The 22,049-nt window shown below is 41.6% G+C and overlaps 2 protein-coding genes across 7 annotated transcripts in view; one reads left to right on the top strand and one right to left on the bottom strand.

The window, feature by feature from the left end:
- The window catches only part of SDCCAG8 (SHH signaling and ciliogenesis regulator SDCCAG8), a 118,138-nt gene extending 110,784 nt beyond the window's left edge, over positions 1-7,354 (bottom strand). For 2 of the 3 annotated variants that reach the window (XM_042795603.1, XM_042795604.1), the window contains exon 1: positions 7,050-7,354. In XM_042795603.1, the coding sequence (XP_042651537.1) occupies positions 7,050-7,116 (67 nt within the window). In that variant the 5' untranslated portion in view covers positions 7,117-7,354. The remainder of the gene's footprint in view (positions 1-7,049) is intronic. The other variant, XM_042795602.1, reaches the window with a different exon arrangement.
- A 322-nt stretch (positions 7,355-7,676) lies between these two features.
- CEP170 (centrosomal protein 170) overlaps positions 7,677-22,049 on the top strand; it is a 117,164-nt gene continuing 102,791 nt past the window's right edge. For 3 of the 4 annotated variants that reach the window (XM_042795600.1, XM_042795599.1, XM_042795598.1), the window contains exon 1: positions 7,677-7,849. The gene's annotated coding sequence lies outside the window, so the exon portion shown is untranslated. The remainder of the gene's footprint in view (positions 7,850-22,049) is intronic. The other variant, XM_042795601.1, reaches the window with a different exon arrangement.

The raw sequence follows: 22,049 nt of genomic DNA, 5'->3' as shown, positions 1-22,049 counted from the left end.
TTCAGTTAAGCATAATGCTTTATATAAAGCAAATAGACTGAAACATTAATTAACATTCAAAAAGCAAATGCCATATATTCTACATGCTGAGTAAAGATACTCCTCTGTCCTGAAAGAAGCACTGATTACTCCCGTTATTTTCTGTACTCACTGTAACTCCAAAATTTAAGTATTACTCCCTGAAAATATACTATATGTATCCCTTTTCCAGAGAAGTATCTTTGTGTAAATATGACTGGTAGAAGTTTTTTTACATGGGAATGTCAGTACTACTGCTGAACAACAACGTATTTTTTTTTATGTTGGGAGACACATTACAGATTCATTCAACTTGTCCACAAAAAAAAAAAAAAAAAAAAAAAAAAAAGTAATGGCTAGAGTGAGGACGCACTGAAGTAAAATACAACATGGAAGAGGTAGCTGTATTTCCAAAGTAGTAATCAGCTGGAGAGCAGGGGGAAGGGGCAGAAATAATTCTAAGAACAATTTGCCACTGAAGCAAACACAGAAAAAACAGAGAAAGCATTGAACTGTGTTTGCATTGACTAAACAAAAGATGTTTTTTCAGACACTGCCCAAGACTGTCTATAAAGAGTACTCCTTTAAATGAAAGCACCAAAGCTACCCCATTCATGAACTCAGAAATGCCATAGAAAATACTCTGGGAGCTAATGGAGAGCTTAGCAAAGGAACCAACCATCCAAAACAACAGAATTTCCTGAAAGACATGGGAAATAATTCCAGCTCGTAGAAGTGCTAATCAACGTAAATTGAAGAAAAACTGCAACTGTATGAAAAAGTTGCCATCAATCTGTCATCTAAAGCTAACAATCCAGTTTGAACAATGTTTACAGGAAGATGACCAGAAGTTACTGGCTATAAACTCAACAGACAGGTCACTTTCTGATATCCCACGATTCCCAATAAGAAAACAGCCCTAAAAAGTTAGAGCAGACGGAATTACACTGATTCTCTAGGTCTTTAAAAAAAATAACACTGTAAAACTTATGCAAAACAATAATTGACAAAACAGACAACTAGACCAGTTAGTGAAATCAGAAGGATGATGCTTATGTAAAGAACACTTTACTGTCCAAAAGTATATCAACTTTGATTTTGTTTCTATTGTCAGTTAGAAATCTAAAATAGCACATCATGTACCTTTTCTGGGGTAGCATTTCAGCCAAGTAATTTCTTAAAAATACTGAAACTGAGAATCTGCTTGTAAGTTTTCATTGTGCTTCGCACAGTCTTGGAATTTCATACAATGGCTAGGGTTAGAAGGAACCTTAAAGATCAATTACTTTCAACCCCCCTGCCAGGGGCAGCGCCCCCTTCCCCCAGCCCAGGGTGCTCCCAGCCCCGTCCAGCCTGGCCTTGAACCCTTCCAGGGAGGGGGCAGCCACAGCTGCTCTGGGCAACCTGGGCCAGGGTCTCACCACCCTCACAGTAAAGAATTTCTTCCTCATATCTGATCTAAATCTACCCTCTTTCAGTTTAAAACCATTACCCCTCTCCCTATCACTACACCCCCTGACAGAGAGTCCCTCCCCTCCTTTCCTGTGGGCCCCCTTTAAGCACTGGCAGGCCGCTGTAAGGTCTCCCCAGAGCCTTCTCCTTCTCTGGGCTGAACAACCCCAACTCTCTCAGCCTGCCCTCATAAGAGAGGTGCTCCAGCCCCCTCATCTCCATGGCCTATAGTTCCCTGGGTCTTCTTTTTTTCCCCTTTTTAAAAGTGGGGGTTATGTTTCCCCCTTTCCAGTCAGCAGGAACTTTGCCAGACTGCCACGACTTCTCAAATATGATGGATAGTGGCTTAGCCAGTTCCCTCAGGACTCACGGATGCATCTCATCAGGTTCCATGGACCTGCCAAATTATTGCCAAATAAAAATTAAAAGCCTAAGGCAAAAATTTATAATTAGAGTTTACCGTTTCTAATTCAATTCTTAGCTGCTTCAGTGTCACAGCTAGCTTGGAAAGCTGGCAATTGAGCCACACACCCATTTTTCCTTGGACTAGAGCTTCCTTCACAAATTTGTGAAGCTTTGACTTCACATCTCTCCTTTAATTTTGGAGTCACATAAAGCAGCCAAAAAATGAACCTTTATTTGCAGAAGTCTTATATTTTCATCTGTTCTGCCTCTTCATTCTCTGAAATTACATAGGACACTGCAATGGAATACAGAACATAATTTCCACATTTTCTTACGGTAGATTGACAAGATACCTATATCAGGCACTGTACCTAAAAGGGATGGTCTCCTTCTCCTTCGCTCCTTCTCTTATATTGACTCTGGCCCAAAAGTGAGCCAGTGCTGTTTACTAAACAGGCAGACAACTAACTGAACATAAACAAATAAGTTAATAGTTCTCTGTTCAAGGAACCAGGTGAATGCTAGAAACAAAGAAGTAGGCTTTAAACAGTCTTCATATATTTACTGCTGTTGGGAGAAAAGGGGAAGGTAGCAGGAAGCCATCATGCCCTGTTCATGGCACTGGTGTAGTAGAGGGCCCACTGGACATTCCCACTACGCCTGCCAATTTTTAGTTATTAGCATGAATACAATAGAACAACACTCTCCTTTACAAAATATTTCTATTCCCTTAAGAATAACTTTTTCTTAGAAATATTATCTCCTAAAGACTTTGAGGTTCATTTGAAATGGTCTCAACTGTGCAAAAGTTTACACAGTAACATAATAAGCCCAACTGTACAAATACCACTCTCTTAACTCTGTATTACACACAACATTAAAGACTTTCATTATACAAGGTCTACACTTATTCAGGAAAAGCCCTGTTACGGGACCTTTTTTGTTTCAGCAGAACCATTCTGTTGGGCTCCAGGACCAGTTATGTCTTAGCCAAGTTTTCTGGGCCAGCTTTCTGTCCTCTGGTCACCAGGCTCCATTTATTGAACACCTGTACTCCATGTGCACCAGTCTTCTGAGGGGTTCCCCTTTATAACAAATGACACTGCACTGAAATAATTGATTGATCTCCAGCATGGGTGGTGATAACCTGTTGCCATGTATCAGCCTGGGTCCAGAGGAAGTCAAGTACTACAGGCAGTTTAAGAATGCTGTATTTCAAAAACACCCAATAATGCCCAAGGCATGCCACCTAAAATTCCAGAATCCAGATGACAGGAATGATCTGAGTTTGAAGAAAAATCTCAATCTCTGTAACTATATAAGAAAAATAGGTATTGAATTATGTTTGACAATTTGGGGAGTAACAGTGACCTGTTTGTCCTACAGTAAATTCCTAACGGTAGTGGTAAGGATGTGAGAAATCCTTTACAGGTCAATGGTGTTAGAAATTGTACATCACTGAGAAATAAGTTTCATTATGATTCTTAATGAACCTCTTTATGTTATATTGCTCTGCATTGGGCTTATGTTTGTGATAATATGCTATTGATACTTACTCACTGAGAGACGCCCCTGGATGTATGAAATCAAAACTATTCTGGCATTGTATGGAAAAAGTCTGTGTTTCCCAGAATGGAAAGGGAAACAGCCACCAGAAAGTCATGTTTTGAAATGATTTAAAAAACCATAATGGATCCAGTGTAAGGTGATCCAGTCAGAAATACATAAAATGAAAGTAAGTTGTATGAAGGGAAAACATGCATCTAATCCTTAGATATGGTGAGCTCTAATGGTAGCCTTATAAACAGCTAAACATCCCAAGATCCAAAATTCTCGAGAAAGGCCCTTTGAAGACACAAGAGAGTTAAAGAGGTCACTTACAATGCCCAGATAACTTGGTAGAAAGGCATGCTTCAAAACTTCACACATCAAATGCCTAAAAGCTCGTCACAACTCTGAAGAGATCATATATATGACAGTCCCCAAGCACTCAGATTTTCTAGAGAAATTCCACTGGAATATTTAAAATGCACAAAGAGCCTAAGACAAGAATCAGAAAGATTGGAGCTCTGTTGCAAAATGCTATAAAACCATATTTTTGTGACAAGCCTGGTCTGAATCAAGGAACAAACTATATAGCCCTTACCAAGCTTACCAAAATACACACATACAAGAACATTTACATGAAGAAGTAGTAAGCATCCTGAAATTTTGGGAATACATAGTAGGCGTGGACATCAAAGGTTTTTGGCTTCACCTGCTGTTACTGCCTAAGGAAGCTGAGAACAACACGTTCTGAAGGGAGTCCAGGCAGCTCAACATAAACACCGTATTCAACAGTGCTTGGACAGCCCAGCAAGATGGATGTCGAGCAGAGCATGCTGCCTGCACACTCCAGAATTTAAAGACACCAACACATCTCCTTAGATGAGGATGAACAGAAGAAATCTGTCTTCTCCACTGCCCACATGCCACCTTTTGGACTTGCCAGTGACCCAAAATGCCAGCACTGACTGGCCTTCATTGCCTAGAATGGAAAGGCGGGTCAAGCCCTGAGCTATCCTGGAAGGAGGATGTGAATTTATACAAGGTTTCAGCAACAGCTTAGCCCCTTCCCACATCTACATAAAAGCAAACAAACAAGACTGAAAAAGAATTCTATGTAAAAGATAATCACAAACACACTAAAAAAAAAACGTCTTGTGAAATACACCAGTTTTTGACTATATTGGCTGAGCTTGTACCTAGGCCTACACTGGGGGAGCAGAAATGAACAAAAACCATTGAAGTGTGGCCTTTCTAAAGGAAGCTCTATCTCTGTAAGTGACAATACTGTCTTGAAGCAGAAACATATTGCCATTAGAAGATTTATTTGGCAGCAAAATTGTATGTGTTCAACTATGGTTTTAAAATCCTAATTTATCACTCCTCCTCTGTCAGTAGAAGCCATAGCAGAAACCCTTTGCCTCCGTGAAAAGTCCAAATCCAGTACAGGAAAATCATCTAGGGTTTTTCCATACTCATCCACAGAAAAAGGAAGCATGATACAGTACTAAGACCACCCGTGTCTATGTATGGCAATTAATAGGGTTTTATTAATTGTTTTTACATATCACAAAAGGAACTCTCCACATATCAAGAGATGCTCTGATATTTGTCATTTTAACTGTTCTATCTTCAAGTGCCAAGCAGCATCCACATGCCCACTTAATCTACAGGAGAAGTAAACTGAGATGATTTTTCAGTTATATCTTCTGGAAAAAATAAAATCCAACCTCAGCACAAAGAACTGATGCTATTTTGAGAATGAAATATAAAATACTTGCTAAGAACTGAGTATCAAGGAGCTATTTAAAAATATACCCATTGCCTTAGCTTTTTGCAATAACATTTCCTTTATAGCAACTATACATTTAACTCATTAGTGTTACAACATACGATGGGTGGGCACTGTATCCAGAACACAACTTTTCACACCTAGTGTGGTGACATACCCACAAATTATCTACTGGTTTACTTCAGAATTTGGACACTTACCTTGACTAGTCAGAGACAGGTCAAGGCTGGTAAAGCCCAGGTGTCATAGCTGATAGATTAAGGTGCCGTCTTTCAGGCAGCAGGCATGTAAACACCTTATGACATGAGAAATAATCATTCTCGCTGAGAATCAACTTGCACCTCCTTGTGTTGATGTGAGTGAAGTTTGTGAATACTGTCTTGTGTAATTAATGTGGATTTTGATGATAATTCTTGAATACGTGATACACAGAAGCAAGGGGTGGAATGTGTTGCGTTTGTGTGCATGGGGTAGGGGTTTTGGCAGGTGGGGAGGGGGCTACAGCAGTGGCCCCCTGTGAGAAGCTTCTCGAAGCTCCCCCCGCTCCAAGTCAGCCCCACCTCTACACCAAGGCCGAGCCAATTAGTGAGAGTAGCTGCGCTTCTGTGATAAGATATTTAAGAAAGGGGAACCTGGGAGGAGAAGTGGGAGTTGTGAAGCTGACAACTATACACTGAGGTCAGTGGAAGGGAGGTGTGCGGATGTGCTACAGCAGAGACTGTCCTGGAGATCACTGGTGCAGCAGAGGCTGACCTGTAGCCTGTGGAGGACCCCGCACCAGAGCAGGTGGCTGTGGCCAAAGGCCAGGACTCCAGGGGAAGCCCCTGCTGTTGTAGTTTGGTGCTGGGAGGACTGCAGCCCATGGGAGGGTCCCACACTGGAGCTGCTCTGGAAGAGCTGCAGCCTGTGGGAAGAACTCCTATCAGAAAGTTTGTGGAAGACTGTCTCCCGTGAAAGGGACCTGACACCAGAGCAGGGTAAGAGTGTAAGGAATCTTTCCTCTTAAGAGGAAGGAGTGTTAAAAACAATGTGTGAGGGACTGACTTCCCCCATTCCCTGCCCTCCTGTGCCACGGGGGGGGAGGGGGAGGGGGGAAGTGGGAGGTGGAAAAATTGTGAGCAAAGATCAGCCTGGGAAAAAGGGAAGAGTTGGGGGAAGGTGTTTCTCAGATGTAGTTCTCACTTCTCTGGTTGTTAAGTGGCATTGGTGTTTGAATTAAATTGATGTTTTTTTCTTCCCCTAACAAGTCTGTCTTTTGCCTGTGACCTTAACTGGTAGATCACCCCTACCTGTCCTTATCTCAATTCCTCAGCCTTTTACTTTACTTTCCCCTTTATATTCCTGAGGGGGAAGGGATGAATGAGTGGCTGGGGGGTGCTCTGTTGTCCTCTGGGCTCAAACCATGACACGTGGAAAATAATCACTCTCCTAAGAATCAATTTGCACCCTCTTCTTTACCACACCTAGAACCTGATGTTTCACTGACAGCTAAAACCCTCACAGGATCCAAAGGAAAATCTACCAAGAGACAGCGGCCTTATGAAAGTCAAATTGTGAGCCGACAGCTAGGTCTGGTAGCGTTAACTGCACCGACGACCGGGTTTAGGGAGGACCACAAGCAACTTCGGACACTCCGAGAGCAGCGCGGCGGGACAGCCCGGCCCCGGGCCCGCTCCGCTCCCCACCGGCCCCGTCCGCCGGCGCTCAGCGGGGCGGGGGGGCAGCCGGCTCCGGCGGAGCCCTCCAGCACAACCGGGAAGCGGCAGAAGCGAGAAGCCGGCGGGAGAAGCAGCCCGCCCTCACCCCGCGCCGCTCCGCCGCGGCGGTGCCCGCTCACCTCGGAGGCGCCTCTGGTACCGCTCCAGGGACTCTTCTAGGGCGGGCTCCCCGCGGGGCGCCCGCATGGGGAGGACGCCGCCGCCGCCGCCTCCCAGGAAAGCAGCCGGCGCTGCCCCGCGGCGCCGGTGGGGAACAGCACTTCGGCCCGTTCCGCCTTCCCACGCTCCGCAAACCGCCGCGGGACCCCGGGGGAACAACAGCTCCCGCACGGCGGGAGGGGGCGAGGGACACAGGCGACCCCACTCCGGCTCCTCAGCGCCGGCCGTTGCTACCCGCCACGACGCGGCGCGCGGGAAAGCCGCCAATCAAACTACCAATCCCAGCAAGCAGCGCGGCGCGCCTACGAGAGGCGGAACCGCCGGGCGGGAAAGAGGCGGCGGAGGGGGGATGCTGGCAGCCCCTTCTCTCCCCTTTGTTGTGGGTTGCGGCTGCATCCGCGCCTGCGCACAGCGCGGCTCTTCCGCCCACGTCCCCGCGGCCGCGCGGTGAAAGAGGCGGGTTCGCGGTGTTTTCCCTCCCGCCGCCGCGCGCGGAGAGCTAGTGTCTGCGGCTGGCGCAGGCGCGGTGCGCCTGCGCAGGGCCCCCCCCCTCCCCCGCATTGTGTGAGCCTGGGCGGCGTCTGCGCAGTGCCGTGCCCCGCTGTGCCCGTTAGCCGTTATGTGGAGGGAATAACGTTGGGGCCGTTGCCAGAGGGACACCGACCGGACCGCCCCCGCCCCGCGGGGATGCCGGCTCACTGAGCACCGGCGGCGGCACCAGGGGTGGCCCCGGCCCGGCGCGGCGAACCTCCTCGAAGGGGTGAGTGGGCATGCTGCCGCCCTGACCGCGGCTCGGACGGCAGCCGTGACGGGGAGAGCGGGCCGTGACGGGGAGAGCGGGCCGTGACGGGGAGAGCGGGCCGTGACGGGGAGAGCGGGCCGTGACGGGGAGAGCGGGCCGTGACGGGGAGAGCGGGCCGTGACGGGGGTCGCGCCGTTTTGTCTGCCTTCGTTGTCGGCCCGGCGCCTATTGTGGTCAGCCGTGCCGCCGGTGGAGGGAGCGGTAGCGCGGGCTGGGCAGAGCCCGCTCCCCCCTCCGCCGGGTCCGGAGGCTGCTTGGCGCCCCCGCCTTGTTTTCCCCTCCGTGAGCGCGGTGGGGCGGGGGGCGCAGGCTGGATGCGGACGGCGTTGCCAGACCCCTTTGCCCGCGTCCCCCCTGCCCCTCTCAGCCCCGCCGCCCCATGGTGGCCTGGCCGGGGCCGCCGCCGCCGCCGGCACACCCACCCACCCACCCGGCCGCCGGGCTTCTCAGCCTGCCTTCCCCTCCCGCAGGCGGATGTCTGTGGGGTTTTTTTTTTTCGTTTGGTTTTTTTGTCGGTTGCCCCTACTTGACAAACTGCCCCGGGGCTGGAGGAGGCGTGTTTCTCCAGATTTAAAAACCAGTGATACCGTTCTTTTGAACCGCGGTGCTTCCCCCCGTCCCCTTAAAACAATGTCTTCTGAGAAGGATGATGGAGAAAATCTGTTGGTTTTGCCTTTTCTCTTATTGCGTGTTTTCACCCAACGAGGCGGGTCTTCTGCATTCAACAATGTTCTCCTGAAGGCGTGATCATTTCTTTCTTGACGCTCATCTCGGGGAAAACCTAAAATAACGGTGGGGTTTGTTTTTTTTTTTTTGTTTTTTTTTTTTCCTTGTTGTTGTTCCTGGTGGCGAGAGGCAGCGCCGCGGACCCCACTTTGTCTCTCTGGCGTGGAAACGAACGGGTTACTGAGCTAACAAAAACCCGATGGCGATTTTTCGAGCAGAAAAGCGCGTTGCAGCAGAGGAAGCTGGCGGCGGGGCGGGCGGGCGGCGCAGCCCTCCTGCGCCCTGGGCTCCCGGCGGGCGGGGGGAGAGAGGCGGGGGGGGGGGGGACACGGCACCCACACGACACGACACGCTCCCTCCTCGGGCTGGCTCCCCGGTGGGCCCCGCGGATGGCGTGGCGTGGGGCGGCGGTACTCGTGCGTCTCGTGACAGGAGCGCGCGGGGATGGCTGCCAGCCGTTGGGGCGTTATTTTAAGCGTTTTTAAGATGAGCTGACAGTTACCCCATCTGTTCTTACGGCGGTATGGGGGGAAAAAAAGCAGATGTAGATGCTATGCTGAGGAGTTGAAGATACATAAGAATCGCGTTCTTATGGCAAGAGATTACAGACAGCATCCGCTGGTCTGCACTTTAAAGAAATTATTTTCTTCCCTGTGGAAGCAAAGCTACTCATATTTAACTCCTTGGAAAGAATAAAGCCAGCTCTAGCATTGCGATGATCAGCTTTTCTCCTCTGGAATTCCATTCGAGACACTGGGATGGCGTTCTTGGCCCTGGGTTTGCCTGTGTAAAATGATACATGGGACAGGACAGATTTTGTAAACTCAACTAAGATATGATTAAATATGCTGTGATTTCCTATGATTAATTTCCTCTGGGGATTACTTTATGTCCAGATGCTGAGAAGGCTGTCTTACTGGAACTGAACTCTTAGTGTGGAAGCTCCTCAACTTTAAGTTTTATTTAACAGGGAAAAAGTTAAATACCACAAAGAATCTCCACCTTACTCTTTGATTGGTATTTTTTAAAAAACTTTGTCACTTTCACATAAATGTTTTGTTGTTCTTTGCTTTGGCTTTTGTGTTTTTTTTTGTTTTGTTTTGTTTTGTTTTTTTTTTTGTCTGAAGGAGGTCAGGAGGGCTGCCTGAATAGAGAATAGTGTACCTGAGGTTATACACAATTTTGTCAAAATCTCAAGAATCTAGAAGTTATTTGTAATGGATCAGATAAAAATGTTTAATTATTTTAAGGAGAAATGTTCTGACATAGAAGTTGTTACTGAACTTTATCATGGTACTGCTTTTTTTTTTTTTTTTTTTTTTTTCTGACAGGTGACTGCTTCCCATAACTATTCTACCTGACTTTTGCAAAGAATAAGGGGTTCTTGCTGTATTGTGCATCATCAGCTGTAACAGACTTGGCAGGCAGAATTTTTTAACAATTGTGTTGATAACATACAAGCCAGAAACAAGCTGGGTTATGAAAATTAACTAGAAAAGTCTGTGCTTACTTGTAGGTGGGAGCTGGGAAAATTCCTTGAATGACTGGAATGAAACCTGAGGCACAAGTAGCTGCAGAATTTTAGTTTGAAGTAGCCTTTCCAGTTCTTGCAAATGCAGGGAAAAGGTATTTAATGTATATTGACACTGTAGTATCTTCTTGAGTCTCCTAAAAAGACAATTTCCATGTTCCGTGTTAGCACTGAATTTCCAAGCTTTGCAGGCAGAATGAAACGGAGGTAAAACAGATTGTTTCTACTTTAGCTACAAAGCCAAGAAAATCTGTGAAATTCTGGTTTTCCTTTGGATTATTTTGAACAGGGGAATCGGGAAACAAATCCATGAAGATAGCAGAATTTACTTGCAGAAATCCTGCTATCTGCTTCTAGCACTTGTGAGGTTGTAAAAGGACGCGATGGCATGCACTTCCCCTTCTTTGAAGAACATGCTACATAATGTAGTAAAAATTGATATGATTGCAACCAGGAGGCTGTTTGAAATTTGAGAAAAGGAAGTTCTTTGTTACTGGGGGATGGAGCTTCAAATTTGCTAGCTAGGAGCTAGCCTTAAATGTCTCTATCTTTTCTAAAGTACACATCTTCACTGTGCTAAGTGCGCCTGTGAGGGTCTTCCGTTGCCTATTAGGTTTATAATGCTCTCACCAAAAGCCAGCATTTCTTCCGTTCTAATATTGATCGTTGTGTATCTGCACATTTTCAATGGACTGGTCTACAGAGAGCAGCTTCCTTCAGTGCACAATGCTAATGTTTCCCTGGATCAGAATCTATCCAGTGTGTTGAATGAGACAGATGTCCTGGGGAAAAATAGTATGTGATCATGTGACTTAAACTGTAACCTAATACATGCAAATTAGGGTGGGAAGAGAGTACAAACTACTTTTTAAATAACTTTGTGTATCTGTCTGTTGAACAGTTATACATGCATAAAAATATTGAGATAAATTGCAGATACTTGGTTCACTCTTGTAGTTTAGTTTCTCTGACTCGAACCCCCAAAAGCTGGGAGCCTGTTTTTGTTTTACAGGTGCATTTCTATTTAGAATGACCTTTTTAATTAAAATTTTGCTTGACCTTCAGAGAAACCCATATATCTTAAATGGATATATGTATTTTTTGTATCATTTATTGTGTCAAAAGCAGCTTGTCCTAGAAGTTTCAAATAACACCCAGGAAGATGTTTTAGTAGATAGCTGACAGATTTCAGAGGGGGAGGCCTTTATGTGGGAAAGCATTCAGTGCTGCATCACTGAAGTGTATCGTGCAGACTCTTAGGTGGTGGATAAGAAGTAAGTCTGGCAGTAGGTGGATGCTAAAGAGACTGACTAGCAGCTCCTATCTCAATGCTGCTGCATGGAGTATTCAGAGTTACTCACTGGTTTTGCTACATCATGGCTGTACTGCTGTTAGAGTGGCTTTGGTACTTTTCTAAGTACATGAGAAGTTAATTCACTTGACTAACCCAGCAGAAAACTATTTCTTTTCTTTTTGTTTTGCTTGATTTTTTTTTTTTTTTTTTTTTGCCTTCTCCCTTGGGTTAGCAAATTGAATTATCTTACTGTGTGGTCAGATGAGTGCCAGAGCAAATACACAGAATGGGGACAGCAGTGTCAAGCCTGCAAGGAAGGAATATTCCCTTTTCCAGTAGCAAAGATACATTCGTTCTGCTTAGCTGTCCTATCTGGCTGTCCCCTGTGCCACTGTAGACTACTGCGATCAGAAAGGGGGTGGATTATGTATAAATCCAAGAAAACAAAATAATTAAGATACTGGGTTTGTTCTTATCGTTAGCCTTTACTTAGTGTCCTTGATATGTAAAATGTCCACCGCCACAGACGAAACATTCAGAACATATCACTGGGTGAAAAAAAATGTTTCTCTGCGAAGTAGATATGAAAAGAGGGAGGAGAAGCAGTTAAGTGGTGTGGCCTTTGTACAAGGAAAAGTGGGATTTTTGTGCCAGGCTAATATTGCTATATTCTCTTTCACAGAATTTAAGGCTGTAAGTTTTGAAATATTTTCATGGGGTTTTCTTCCCTATTTACTAGTTTTGAAGTGTGTGATTTCTGTGAGTTGTAGGAAAGTGCAATTTGGTATATGTTTAGAGAAATTGTTTTCATTTATTCAAATCAGATATGAAGCATCTTCCCTCTTTTCATCCCCTGCTCAATAAAACATCACAGTTCTTCCCATGTGAGCCAGCATATTTGTCAACTTTGTTTCTCCTTCTCTTTTCTTCCTCTTAGATATGGTTACTGAAAAACAGACTTTTCCTCAGCTAGATGGTTTTTAGAGCTCCAACATCATCCACTGGTGGATTTAGGGAGCCAGTTCAGGTTCAGCAACTGCAGCCCTCTTACAGTCTAGCTTTGATTTGTTCTGCTGTGTTTATTGCAAGGATTTTTTGTATTTGTAATAAGGTCCTTTGTTTACTTGTTTCCATTCTTGTGAACCAAAATGTTTTATATTCTCATCTTCTCCATGAAACTAAGAGGATATCTTCCTTGACAAATAGCTGAATCTTCTAAAATCTGTGTGATGGACCTTCCAGATCTCATCTCATTTTGCAGCTCATTCCAAATGACATTCTGGTTCTGCTCATTTTGTTTCTTTCCAGGAAGAACTACAATTATTGAGCTTTTCAGACCAATAATAACTGAAGTGGTGCCACTCCCTGGCGTTTCCAAGATGTTTCTTTGTGCACAGGGTATTTTGTTAGTCTTCAGCTGTGGTATTGCGTGAAGAACTTGTAATCAATCCATTAGCTAACCATTATGGTCTGAAAGTAGCAGTACACTGAATGCATTAAATCAGATGTACTTATGACTTCTTCCTCAAAATTACATGCTTAAATAATTTTGTTGCTGATTTTTCTGTTGAATTGCAAATATTTGGCCATCTAAATATGCATTCTGTTCTGTGTTCAAAACCAAAGCCTTTTCAATTATCTCTCATTTGTCTTCTCGTTGTGGATTACATTTCAGTATTAGAAAGGAGAATTCATGAAGATGGAATGTCATGATCTCTTTTCTGTTTTCTCATGAATATACATTTTTCTTACTTTAATTAATCCCACCTTCTTCCTCTGCCCCCCCCCATGACTTAACTGATTATTTAGTCCTGTGGAACTACAACATTGCAGGAACCTTGATGTCTGGAATTATTCTACTTAATTTTAATATTTCATTTGCTAAATAGAAGACATTTAATGAGTAATATTGTAGCTTTACTTAACTTTTTTTTTTTTTTTCCTTTGGAATATTCTTAGGAATGTAATAATGGCCACATAGATGGACCACTGGTTTGACTCAAACGCAGTATCTTTTCTCCATGAATAGCTATGATCTGGTGCCAAGGGAGAGATGAAAAAGATGCAAGTATATAAGTATTTTCTGCTAAGGCATTGCTAGTTTCCATCTATTTTCTGCTTGGAACTTTGAGTCAGGTGTAGTTTCTATTAAGGATCCACATTTCTTCAGCTATCTCTTGCAAAGGCAATTCAGTAAAAATGGCCTTTTGTATTTTTCAGACCTTTGTTTCTTATACATGTTCAGTTGTATACCAGCTTAATTCAATAATTAAAATCTTGATTTCCTACATTTGCTTTGTAATTACTGAAGTGTAATTACAAAACCCGGTTTTGTGAGGTTAATGAAGATTATTCTTCTGCTCATCCATATAACCTTTCTTTAAATGATCGTGTTTTCTTTTATTGGTTTCCAAAGGGATTAGTCGTGTAATATGAGGGCCAAACCCTTCCTGTAAGAACTGACCTTTGAAATGATTCACAAGTCAAAAACACAGCTTGAATTTTAGCTTTAAGTTGACTGTAAAACTGGCCATCACAAATCTGTTTTGAATTGTAAGCAGAATTTATTCAGGAAGCCATTGAGGAACCACTGAGAACCAAGAACTTCTTTTTGTTTAGCTTTTGGATTAGCAGAGTTTTGAAGAATGATTGCAACTGGTTGATAAAAGAATCATGGAGCCACTACAGTAAATTCATGTTACAAGTGATACTGCCCTCTGGTCATTTTGTGTTTGTTTTACTATTTCAGTTCTTGCTGATAAACATAATGAAAGGTCTTTTTCAAAAACTGTTTTTCTTCGAAATGCTACTCAGTCATCATGCTCTAATAGTCCTTTAAATATCACATGAATTATTTTGTTGAACCTTGTTAGAGATAATTGAGTCGTACCTTTATTTTGGTGAAGTCTACACTAACTTGAATCTCTAGCATCCTTAGTGAAATTAATTAGTTGTAAGTTTGTTATAATTCATGCCTGTTTGTTAAAATAAGTGGGTTTAGTTTTGACTATTACCATTTGGATCACAAATTCTGTAGCATATTTTTAATTAATCAAATCTTAACTCATCAGCTTCTAAATACACCTTGTAATCTCTTTTTAGACCAGTTGCAGTCTTAATATATTGCAGGGAGCCCTATATGTAACTTTTTATTGCTGAGTGCTCTTTTAAGAGGTGAAATGGCATGCCCAGTATCAGTCATACAGTTAAATTTGATGCAGAATATCAAAATGAGATGCAAATTCATAGAAGTCTGAAATTCCAGTTGGAGAATGAAAGTGTATGGCTGTTTTCATCTGTTGAAAACAGATTCCGAATTTAGAGAATTGTGTCCACTTGTTTTATGGGGAGGTGCAGAGAGGCTCCTGATGAACATGCTTATTTTTTTAAAACCTTGTCTTCCTCTTCTGTAGATAGTACCGCATGACTTTGTTCTCTTCAGCTTTTTTCCTAGTTGGAGAACAGTAAGAAAGATAATGTTGCTGGCACAGAACTGGAATTAGAGAAAAGGATTAGCTGGATATAGTCAGTAGGTGTATTGCAAAAAAAGAATAAATATTTGGAAGAAGAAAAAAAAAAAAAACAAACAACAACAAAAAAAAAAAAAAACAAACAACAAAACAACAAAAACAAACCAAAACCCAACAAAATGGAAAAGTATATTCACACAAAAAAAAAGCCAGGCTGAACTTAACCTTGGGCATAGCTTGAGGCAATCACTTGAAAGTCCATTATTTTTTTTAAAGTTTGTCAGTAACAATGTTTGAAACAAAGTAGCCATAGCAGAAAAAGTATTGTTTCCATTAACTGTAGTTTGTCACATGGAATTTATTTTGTGCTGAATCTTCATACCCTGCTTGTTTTGTTGGCTCTTTTTCTCATTCAGAATTTTATTTTGGACTTCCTTGAGCATGTGTAAGTTGTCTGTTTGCCCCAGGTCTTGAAGTCGGTGGATCTTCAGGTACTGCAGATGACTTGTGGATGGCAGGATCAGTTTTTATATAACAATGCAAGGCCCAATGTAATGCTGTTGCATTAAATTCTTTAGCTTGCTATAGGAACTTCATTGTTTGGCATTATCCAATACTGCCGTTTTAATTTTTTCTAGAATAAGTATTTCTTTCTTCAGTATTTGCAACTTCTAAATCACATATAATTGTTTTTCATGCTGCATGTGTATTTTGTTCTAGCTTTTCTTAAACAAACACATGCCCTTTTTTTTTTTTTTTTTTTTTTTCTCCATTTTTATGGCCCGATTGCATTCTTTAACATACTGTATTGGTAACTTCAACTGCTGTAAGAAACTATGAACTAAGGGTATTGTTTATTGAAATTTATGTTAAGCTCAATGTAAAGGTTAGGCGGCAAAAGACAGAAAAACTGCTTATGCAAATAGCTGCCAGACACCGCTTGTGTGAGACAAGATAACCTGTGAGACAAGATGACCGCGTGAGACAAGATAACAGCAATTGCTTACACAAACCAGATACTTGTGCAAGCAGAAGGGGTACTGATCAAAGACAACCACGAATGTAAAAATGTATAAAAAGGAACTGTTTGAACTGATCAGTACGGCAGTTGGCGGAGCGCAGACTCCCCTGTCGTCCAGCGCTGTCTTTGCTCATATTCTACTTGCTATAATTAATAAAATTATAATTGGATTATGATCCATTGTGGTCTCAATTTATAACAACTGCAGAAGTTAAACATGTTCAGGTGTTGTGTTGCCTAAACTGCAAATAGCAATGGTCAACTTCCCCCTTTAGGGCAGACTGATACTCCAGAATCTGGTTTGCATTGATCACTTGCAGGATTATTATTGCAAGTGGATGGTTTCAAAATGCTGCCTGGTTACTTGCTTTGAGAAGGTCAGTGTTTGTAGCAGAGCTAAGAACTACATTATTCAACAACTTCAATTCCTGATGTCTGAATCACATTTCAGTACCCACACATAGTAGAAAAGTTTTAAAGTTTTTATTCATCGTGCCTTGAGCTCTAGTTTGCTAGGAAGCAAGAAGTTTTCTTCTGCTAGAGCTTCTAACATTGCTTTTATGATCTCTTATTCTATTTACCCGGTTTATGTACCCTACACAATAACAATTTTTAGTTGGTCCAGTTAATATTACTGGGTATTTACTTAAATATTTGACAAGGTGAATTAGTTTTTATTTGTGTGTTGTCTGGACAGCCTATAGCACATAGTGAAGTCCTCTGTAAGGTGGCAGTAAAAAAAAAAAAAAAAAAAAAAAGGCTGCAACATCAATATCAAGACATGATGGTGAACCAGGAAGTTCTGAGTCATTTCCTGCCCAGTTGAGGCAAATGGGAACTTTCAGTTTAGTAAAAAAAAAACAAACCAAACAAAAAAAACAAACAAACAAACAAACAAAAAAACCAACCTCACTGTTCTTTTTAGTGGAATTCATAAAATTACTTCAAACAGCACTTTGGGAGAAGACTAGATTTTGCAGGTTAGGATCCTTGAGTTCCCATATTTTGTGGGTCTTTCCTCGGTGCAGTTTAATTCCAAAACCAAGTAAAGCATTATGCCTTACTATTTTTATTTATTGCGGGTGTAGGGGGACAGTGCTATGGCCTTCAAAAAAATTTTATTCGAAGATGTCTGTGTATTGGTTTATTTCTATAGTTATTTCCATAGGAATTCTTCCTCCCTTTGTTTTCAAGGTATTTATTGACACTTGGGGTCACTAATCTAAAGCAGATTTAAAAGAAAGACTGAATTAGTGTATTATGAGGTGAGAGATGAAGAATTTAGTCATTGGTTTGTGATGTGTTATAAAAAATGGTTGAGGCAAGTGAATAAAAAGAATAAAAATACAGAAACTTTTTAAAAAGTTTGTAGGTTTAAACTATAATGGGTAAATGTGAAAAACTACATTATATTTTGAATAATAGCTGTTATGTTAATACTTCTTACAGTTCCTATAGACCTGTTGAAATATAAGAACTGCTGTGAGGCTTTGGTGGATTTGGTGTAGTTGACCTGTGTTCTCATATCAGCCCAAGCAAACTGGCTGCTGGCTGTCCTGCTCCTGCCCTGTTCTTTCCTTTTCTCCTCTCCACAAGCCACCCAGCCCCGCTCCTTGTGCTTTGGGGATAGATTGCTGTGTGTTAGCTTCTGGGAACCAGTCATTTGTTTGTGGGAGTGAAGAGCACAAGAGTTAGTCTGTCACTAGTCGAACATGCTGAAATAGCTCAGTGCGGCCATGTGAGTCCTGCAGCCAAGGCAGAGGCGGTAGTCAGGACTTGGTGGCTGTGGCCAGGCAAGAGCGTCGGGATCCTGGCAGCACTGAGACTGGCTTGGGCTGATCTGGGACCACAGCTTCTTCAGTTTTAACATTTATATGGTGGGGGTTAAAACTGACCATTTGCCTGTCGGTTGAGCCTTTAACACTAAGGCTGAAAATGAGTCAATACAGTGAAGTTCTGGACACGCAAGCAACTTCTGACAGGGTAATCTATGTATTAGCTTTGTATGTATTACCTTTCCACAGTAACTCCTACTGTGTGGCATGCGCGAGGAACTCAAGGCAGTTCACACAAAGTAGCCTACTTGAGATTTGCTGCAGTAGAAGTGTGTATGCAGGAGCTGCTAGTAAGACAGAGGTGCCACACTATAAATTCACATCCCATACTACTGTCCAGTAAACTGTTCTTTTATTTAGATCTCTAAATTTAAGTAAACTGCTAACTTCTCCATTTCATCCAGTAAGACTTTGGGCAGAGGCTGCTCCTATCTCATTATAAATTCTGAATACAATGTATAGACTGGAATTTTATAAAATTTTCAGATATTAAAAGTTGTGGAGGATTTGAAAATAAAATGTGTTTTCTTTCTCTGAACCAAACTTGCAAAAGTTGCTTGAAAAGCACTTTGAACTTGAGGAGAAAGTGGGAATAAAAGTCAGCCTTTGGAGCTCTGTTCTTCATGGAATTTTTCTTACTACTTAGAGTTAAGATACAAATAATAAAGGATAATTGTTTTGTTGTGATTATTCAGTGTTCTTTTAACAACCACCTTTCTGTCAGCAGAAGATTGAAGATTGGTAGTTACAAGTGTATTCTAGAGCAGCTCTTCTTCACTTGAGTTTGACTACATGGATGTATGGGCTGACACTATTGGACCTTTATTTGAAACATCTTCTGTTTAATTCATTACGGTTCTTATGTGTTTATACGCACAATATCGTGAGAATGCACTCTTTCTGTTAAAAATGCTTGTGTGCCTGGACAGGATGGCTCTCCACTTGCTCATCTTGTGGACTAAGTACATGCAACATATTTATGTTTTCTCTTTCCATCTCTGTAACTTGTAATAGTACGTTGTATGTACATCCAAGGCTAAAGGGACAAAAGCACTTCTGAATTTCTGGCAACGTAAGGAAAGCGATTTGCTTTTGATTCAAAGTAAAGCAATCCTATTAAGATAAAATGGAGATAAAAACATATGCAGGAGGATGGGTAATGTCTTGTTTCTCAGGGATGTGTCCTGTATCACAAACTGTGATGAACCTCAACATGCACCTGTGGTCACTCTTACCCTCTTGGTTGGGAACCAGCAATATTCTGTGGGGAAGATAACCTGAATGGCAAATATCCTGCAAAGGCAGAGCACAGAGGAGCAGTATGGGTGCGGGCCTGCCAGCCAGCAGGCTGTAAGAATCTGGGAGCTGTTGAACTTTTAGCGTAGTACTTCTGCCAGTGGAATGATGGACTTGTTCTTTTGAACTTGCTCTGCTCAGCCCTCCATTCTCCCAGAACTTTTAGGAGCTTTGTATCTCTGAAATATCCAGCTCTCTAAAGCTTGCTGTTAGGAGGAGCGATGGTCAGAAAAAGAGTGACTACTTGAGCCTCACTTCCTCAGGTAACTAAAAATGGTTTCAGTAAGAGTTTTAATTAATAACTGTGTGTAACAAGGAGAATACAGTTTAAAAAACATTAAGAATTTATTTTAAAAATACATACTCTTGCTTGTATATATGCCTTTTAAAAATATGTCTGGGGTGATAAAATGAAGGCTACAACTGGGCTATTATAGATTAATCAAGAGATAATATTCATCTTGAATGTGACAGATATGCTAAATAAATAATTACCATCTTTTCAATAGGAAATGTACAGGAAATAAAGTCCAGGAAGAGCCAAGGCAAAATAAACAAACATAGAAATGCAGCATTAATCTACTCTAAGATGTTAGATGTTATTTATAAAACTATCAGAATGGTCGCTCAGTGGGTGCCAATAGTGATAATTACTTTTATACTATGGAAATGTAGAGTAATTTAAAGAGCAGAGGATGTAAATTGTTCCAGCCTTTACGAAGGGAACTGATGATTATCTGTCTTAATGAACTTCATGTGCTTTTGTCCATATTTAGTTCCATGTTAAAATGATTTAAAATATTTTTGGTAAACCAGAAAGCTATTTCTCTGTTGCAGTAGCATGGCCAGTGTTGCTTAATATATCTTTTACTTTTTATGTAACTAAGCATAAATAAATTCGCAGTCAAATATTTTTGTTGGAGACATAAAATGAGAAACTTCTGTAGTAACCGTGGATAGTTCTTAAAACAAAACAAAAAAAAAAAAAAAAGAAAAAAACAGACCCCAAAATTTGTTCACTAAAGCATCAATGAAAGGGATGACTCCATCTCTTCGTGGATGGGTTTATAGTAGCACTTCCTCTTGTTTGGCTCGGTGCTTTTAGCAATGTGTGTGGAGTTCAGAGCTCTTCCTATTTAGCCTTCCCTTTCACATCTCTTCCTTTAATTTTCTTAAGGCAACAAAACTATTGAACTTACAAAGGAAAATCTGTATAGGTTTCCTCCCATAGAACTACTTGAATTCCATAGTTCTTTATCGAAAGGCGCGCTTGCATTCTTTTAATAATATTTTAAAATATTTATAGTATAATACTAATAAAAGTATTTTCCAGTGGTCTTCCAAGTGTTCCAAAGTTAACCAGGTTTTCATTGTATATTCTGCAAAACATATGCTGATGTTGTACCAAATCAAGTTTAAAACACCAGTCATTCTTAAACCAGCTTATAAAGGTCCACCTGAAAATGTTCTGCTTACATAGCAATGAGGGCTTCTGATTGTGATTTAGGTGAGGAGTTGTAATATATCTGATCAAACAAGTCCTTGCATAAAAATGTCCAGCAGCAAGCATGCTCACAGTATGTGTTAATTTTAAAAGTTTGTAGTGACACTTTCGCCTGTAACTCTGATCACATATAGTAAACAAGAGGGAGTATAAGAAATAGAATTAAGACTTACTATGCTAGTAGCTATATTCTTAGTTGGCTGCATAGAAGAAAGGAGTGAGTAGGCACCACAAGCAAATGTGGAATAGCTTCTCTCCAGGGAAGCCATTTGCTAGTTACTAATTACAGATTGGTTTAAAATCTTCATAATAAGTAGTATTAAACAGTAAGACCATGGGTATTCTTGTTGTGTGTGCAAATGTCTTACCCTGCTTTGTGTCCTGCTAAATTCTTAATACTGTATTTTTGGCAGCAGTTTTCACGTGGTCACGCATTGAGAAAGGGTTTGTGTTGTATTTGTTACCTTTCAGTTTCATTTAATGGGAAGGAAAGATCTGGGAAGGATACAGACTTTAAAGAAATGCTATACTCCAAACTGCAAGACTAGATTTCTATTGGATTATTTGGGATGCGAGTAAAGAACTGAACAAATAATTAAAATATAAGGCATTTTAAGCCTTGTTCTACTTTATTTTTGTATGAAACTCCAGGAAGAGGACTTCCTAGCTGGAAAGATCCTAAAAATCAAGTACCACATTTTTGTCTGAGATTGGAAAATGCTGATGATGAGAACATAGTTCTCTTTACCTCACAGCTACTGTGCTAATTTTTGAAGGATTTTGGTTTTAAGCTTGTTGTGGTGTTAAATACTTTGCAGCATACCCATGTAGCACAGCATAATTGTGACACAGAATCAATGAGCTTTTATTACACTTGTACACACACTCCCACTCTCCCTGTCTTCAGGCAGTGAAAATTGCCTAGAGCAAACATCACCTACAACTTTAAGGCAAAATTTTGAACTTTTGGTTGTTTTGTAAAATAAGTACATCCAACTTTTTTTTTTTTTTTTTTTTCATGTAGGGCCTGCGTTACTGATCTTGGAACAAACAACTTAGTGTATTTCCAAGAAAAATACATGTGTGGACTTGGCTGTTGAGAAAAATTGTAAAAAGCTCCAAAGCATTCCATAAGGGAGAGGGTAGAATGTATCACGTTGTAAGAAACTATGAACTAAGGGTATTGTTTATTGAAATTTATGTTAAGCTCAATGTAAAGGTTAGGCGGCAAAAGACAAAAAAACTGCTTATGCAAATAGCTGCCAGACACCGCTTGTGTGAGACAAGATAACCTGTGAGACAAGATGACTGCGTGAGATAAGATAACCGCAATTGCTTACACAAACCAGATACTTGTGCAAGCAGAAGGGGGTACTGATCAAAGACAACCACGAATGTAAAAATGTATAAAAAGGAACTGTTTGAACTGATCAGTACGGCAGTTGGCGGAGCGCAGACTCCCCTGTCGTCCAGCGCTGTCT

This window comes from Tyto alba, unplaced genomic scaffold (genome assembly GCF_018691265.1).
Source record: "Tyto alba isolate M040663 unplaced genomic scaffold, T.alba_DEE_v4.0 Super-Scaffold_22, whole genome shotgun sequence".
In the NCBI taxonomy this organism is placed as follows: domain Eukaryota; kingdom Metazoa; phylum Chordata; class Aves; order Strigiformes; family Tytonidae; genus Tyto; species Tyto alba.
This window is presented reverse-complemented; position numbering and strand designations above follow the sequence as displayed.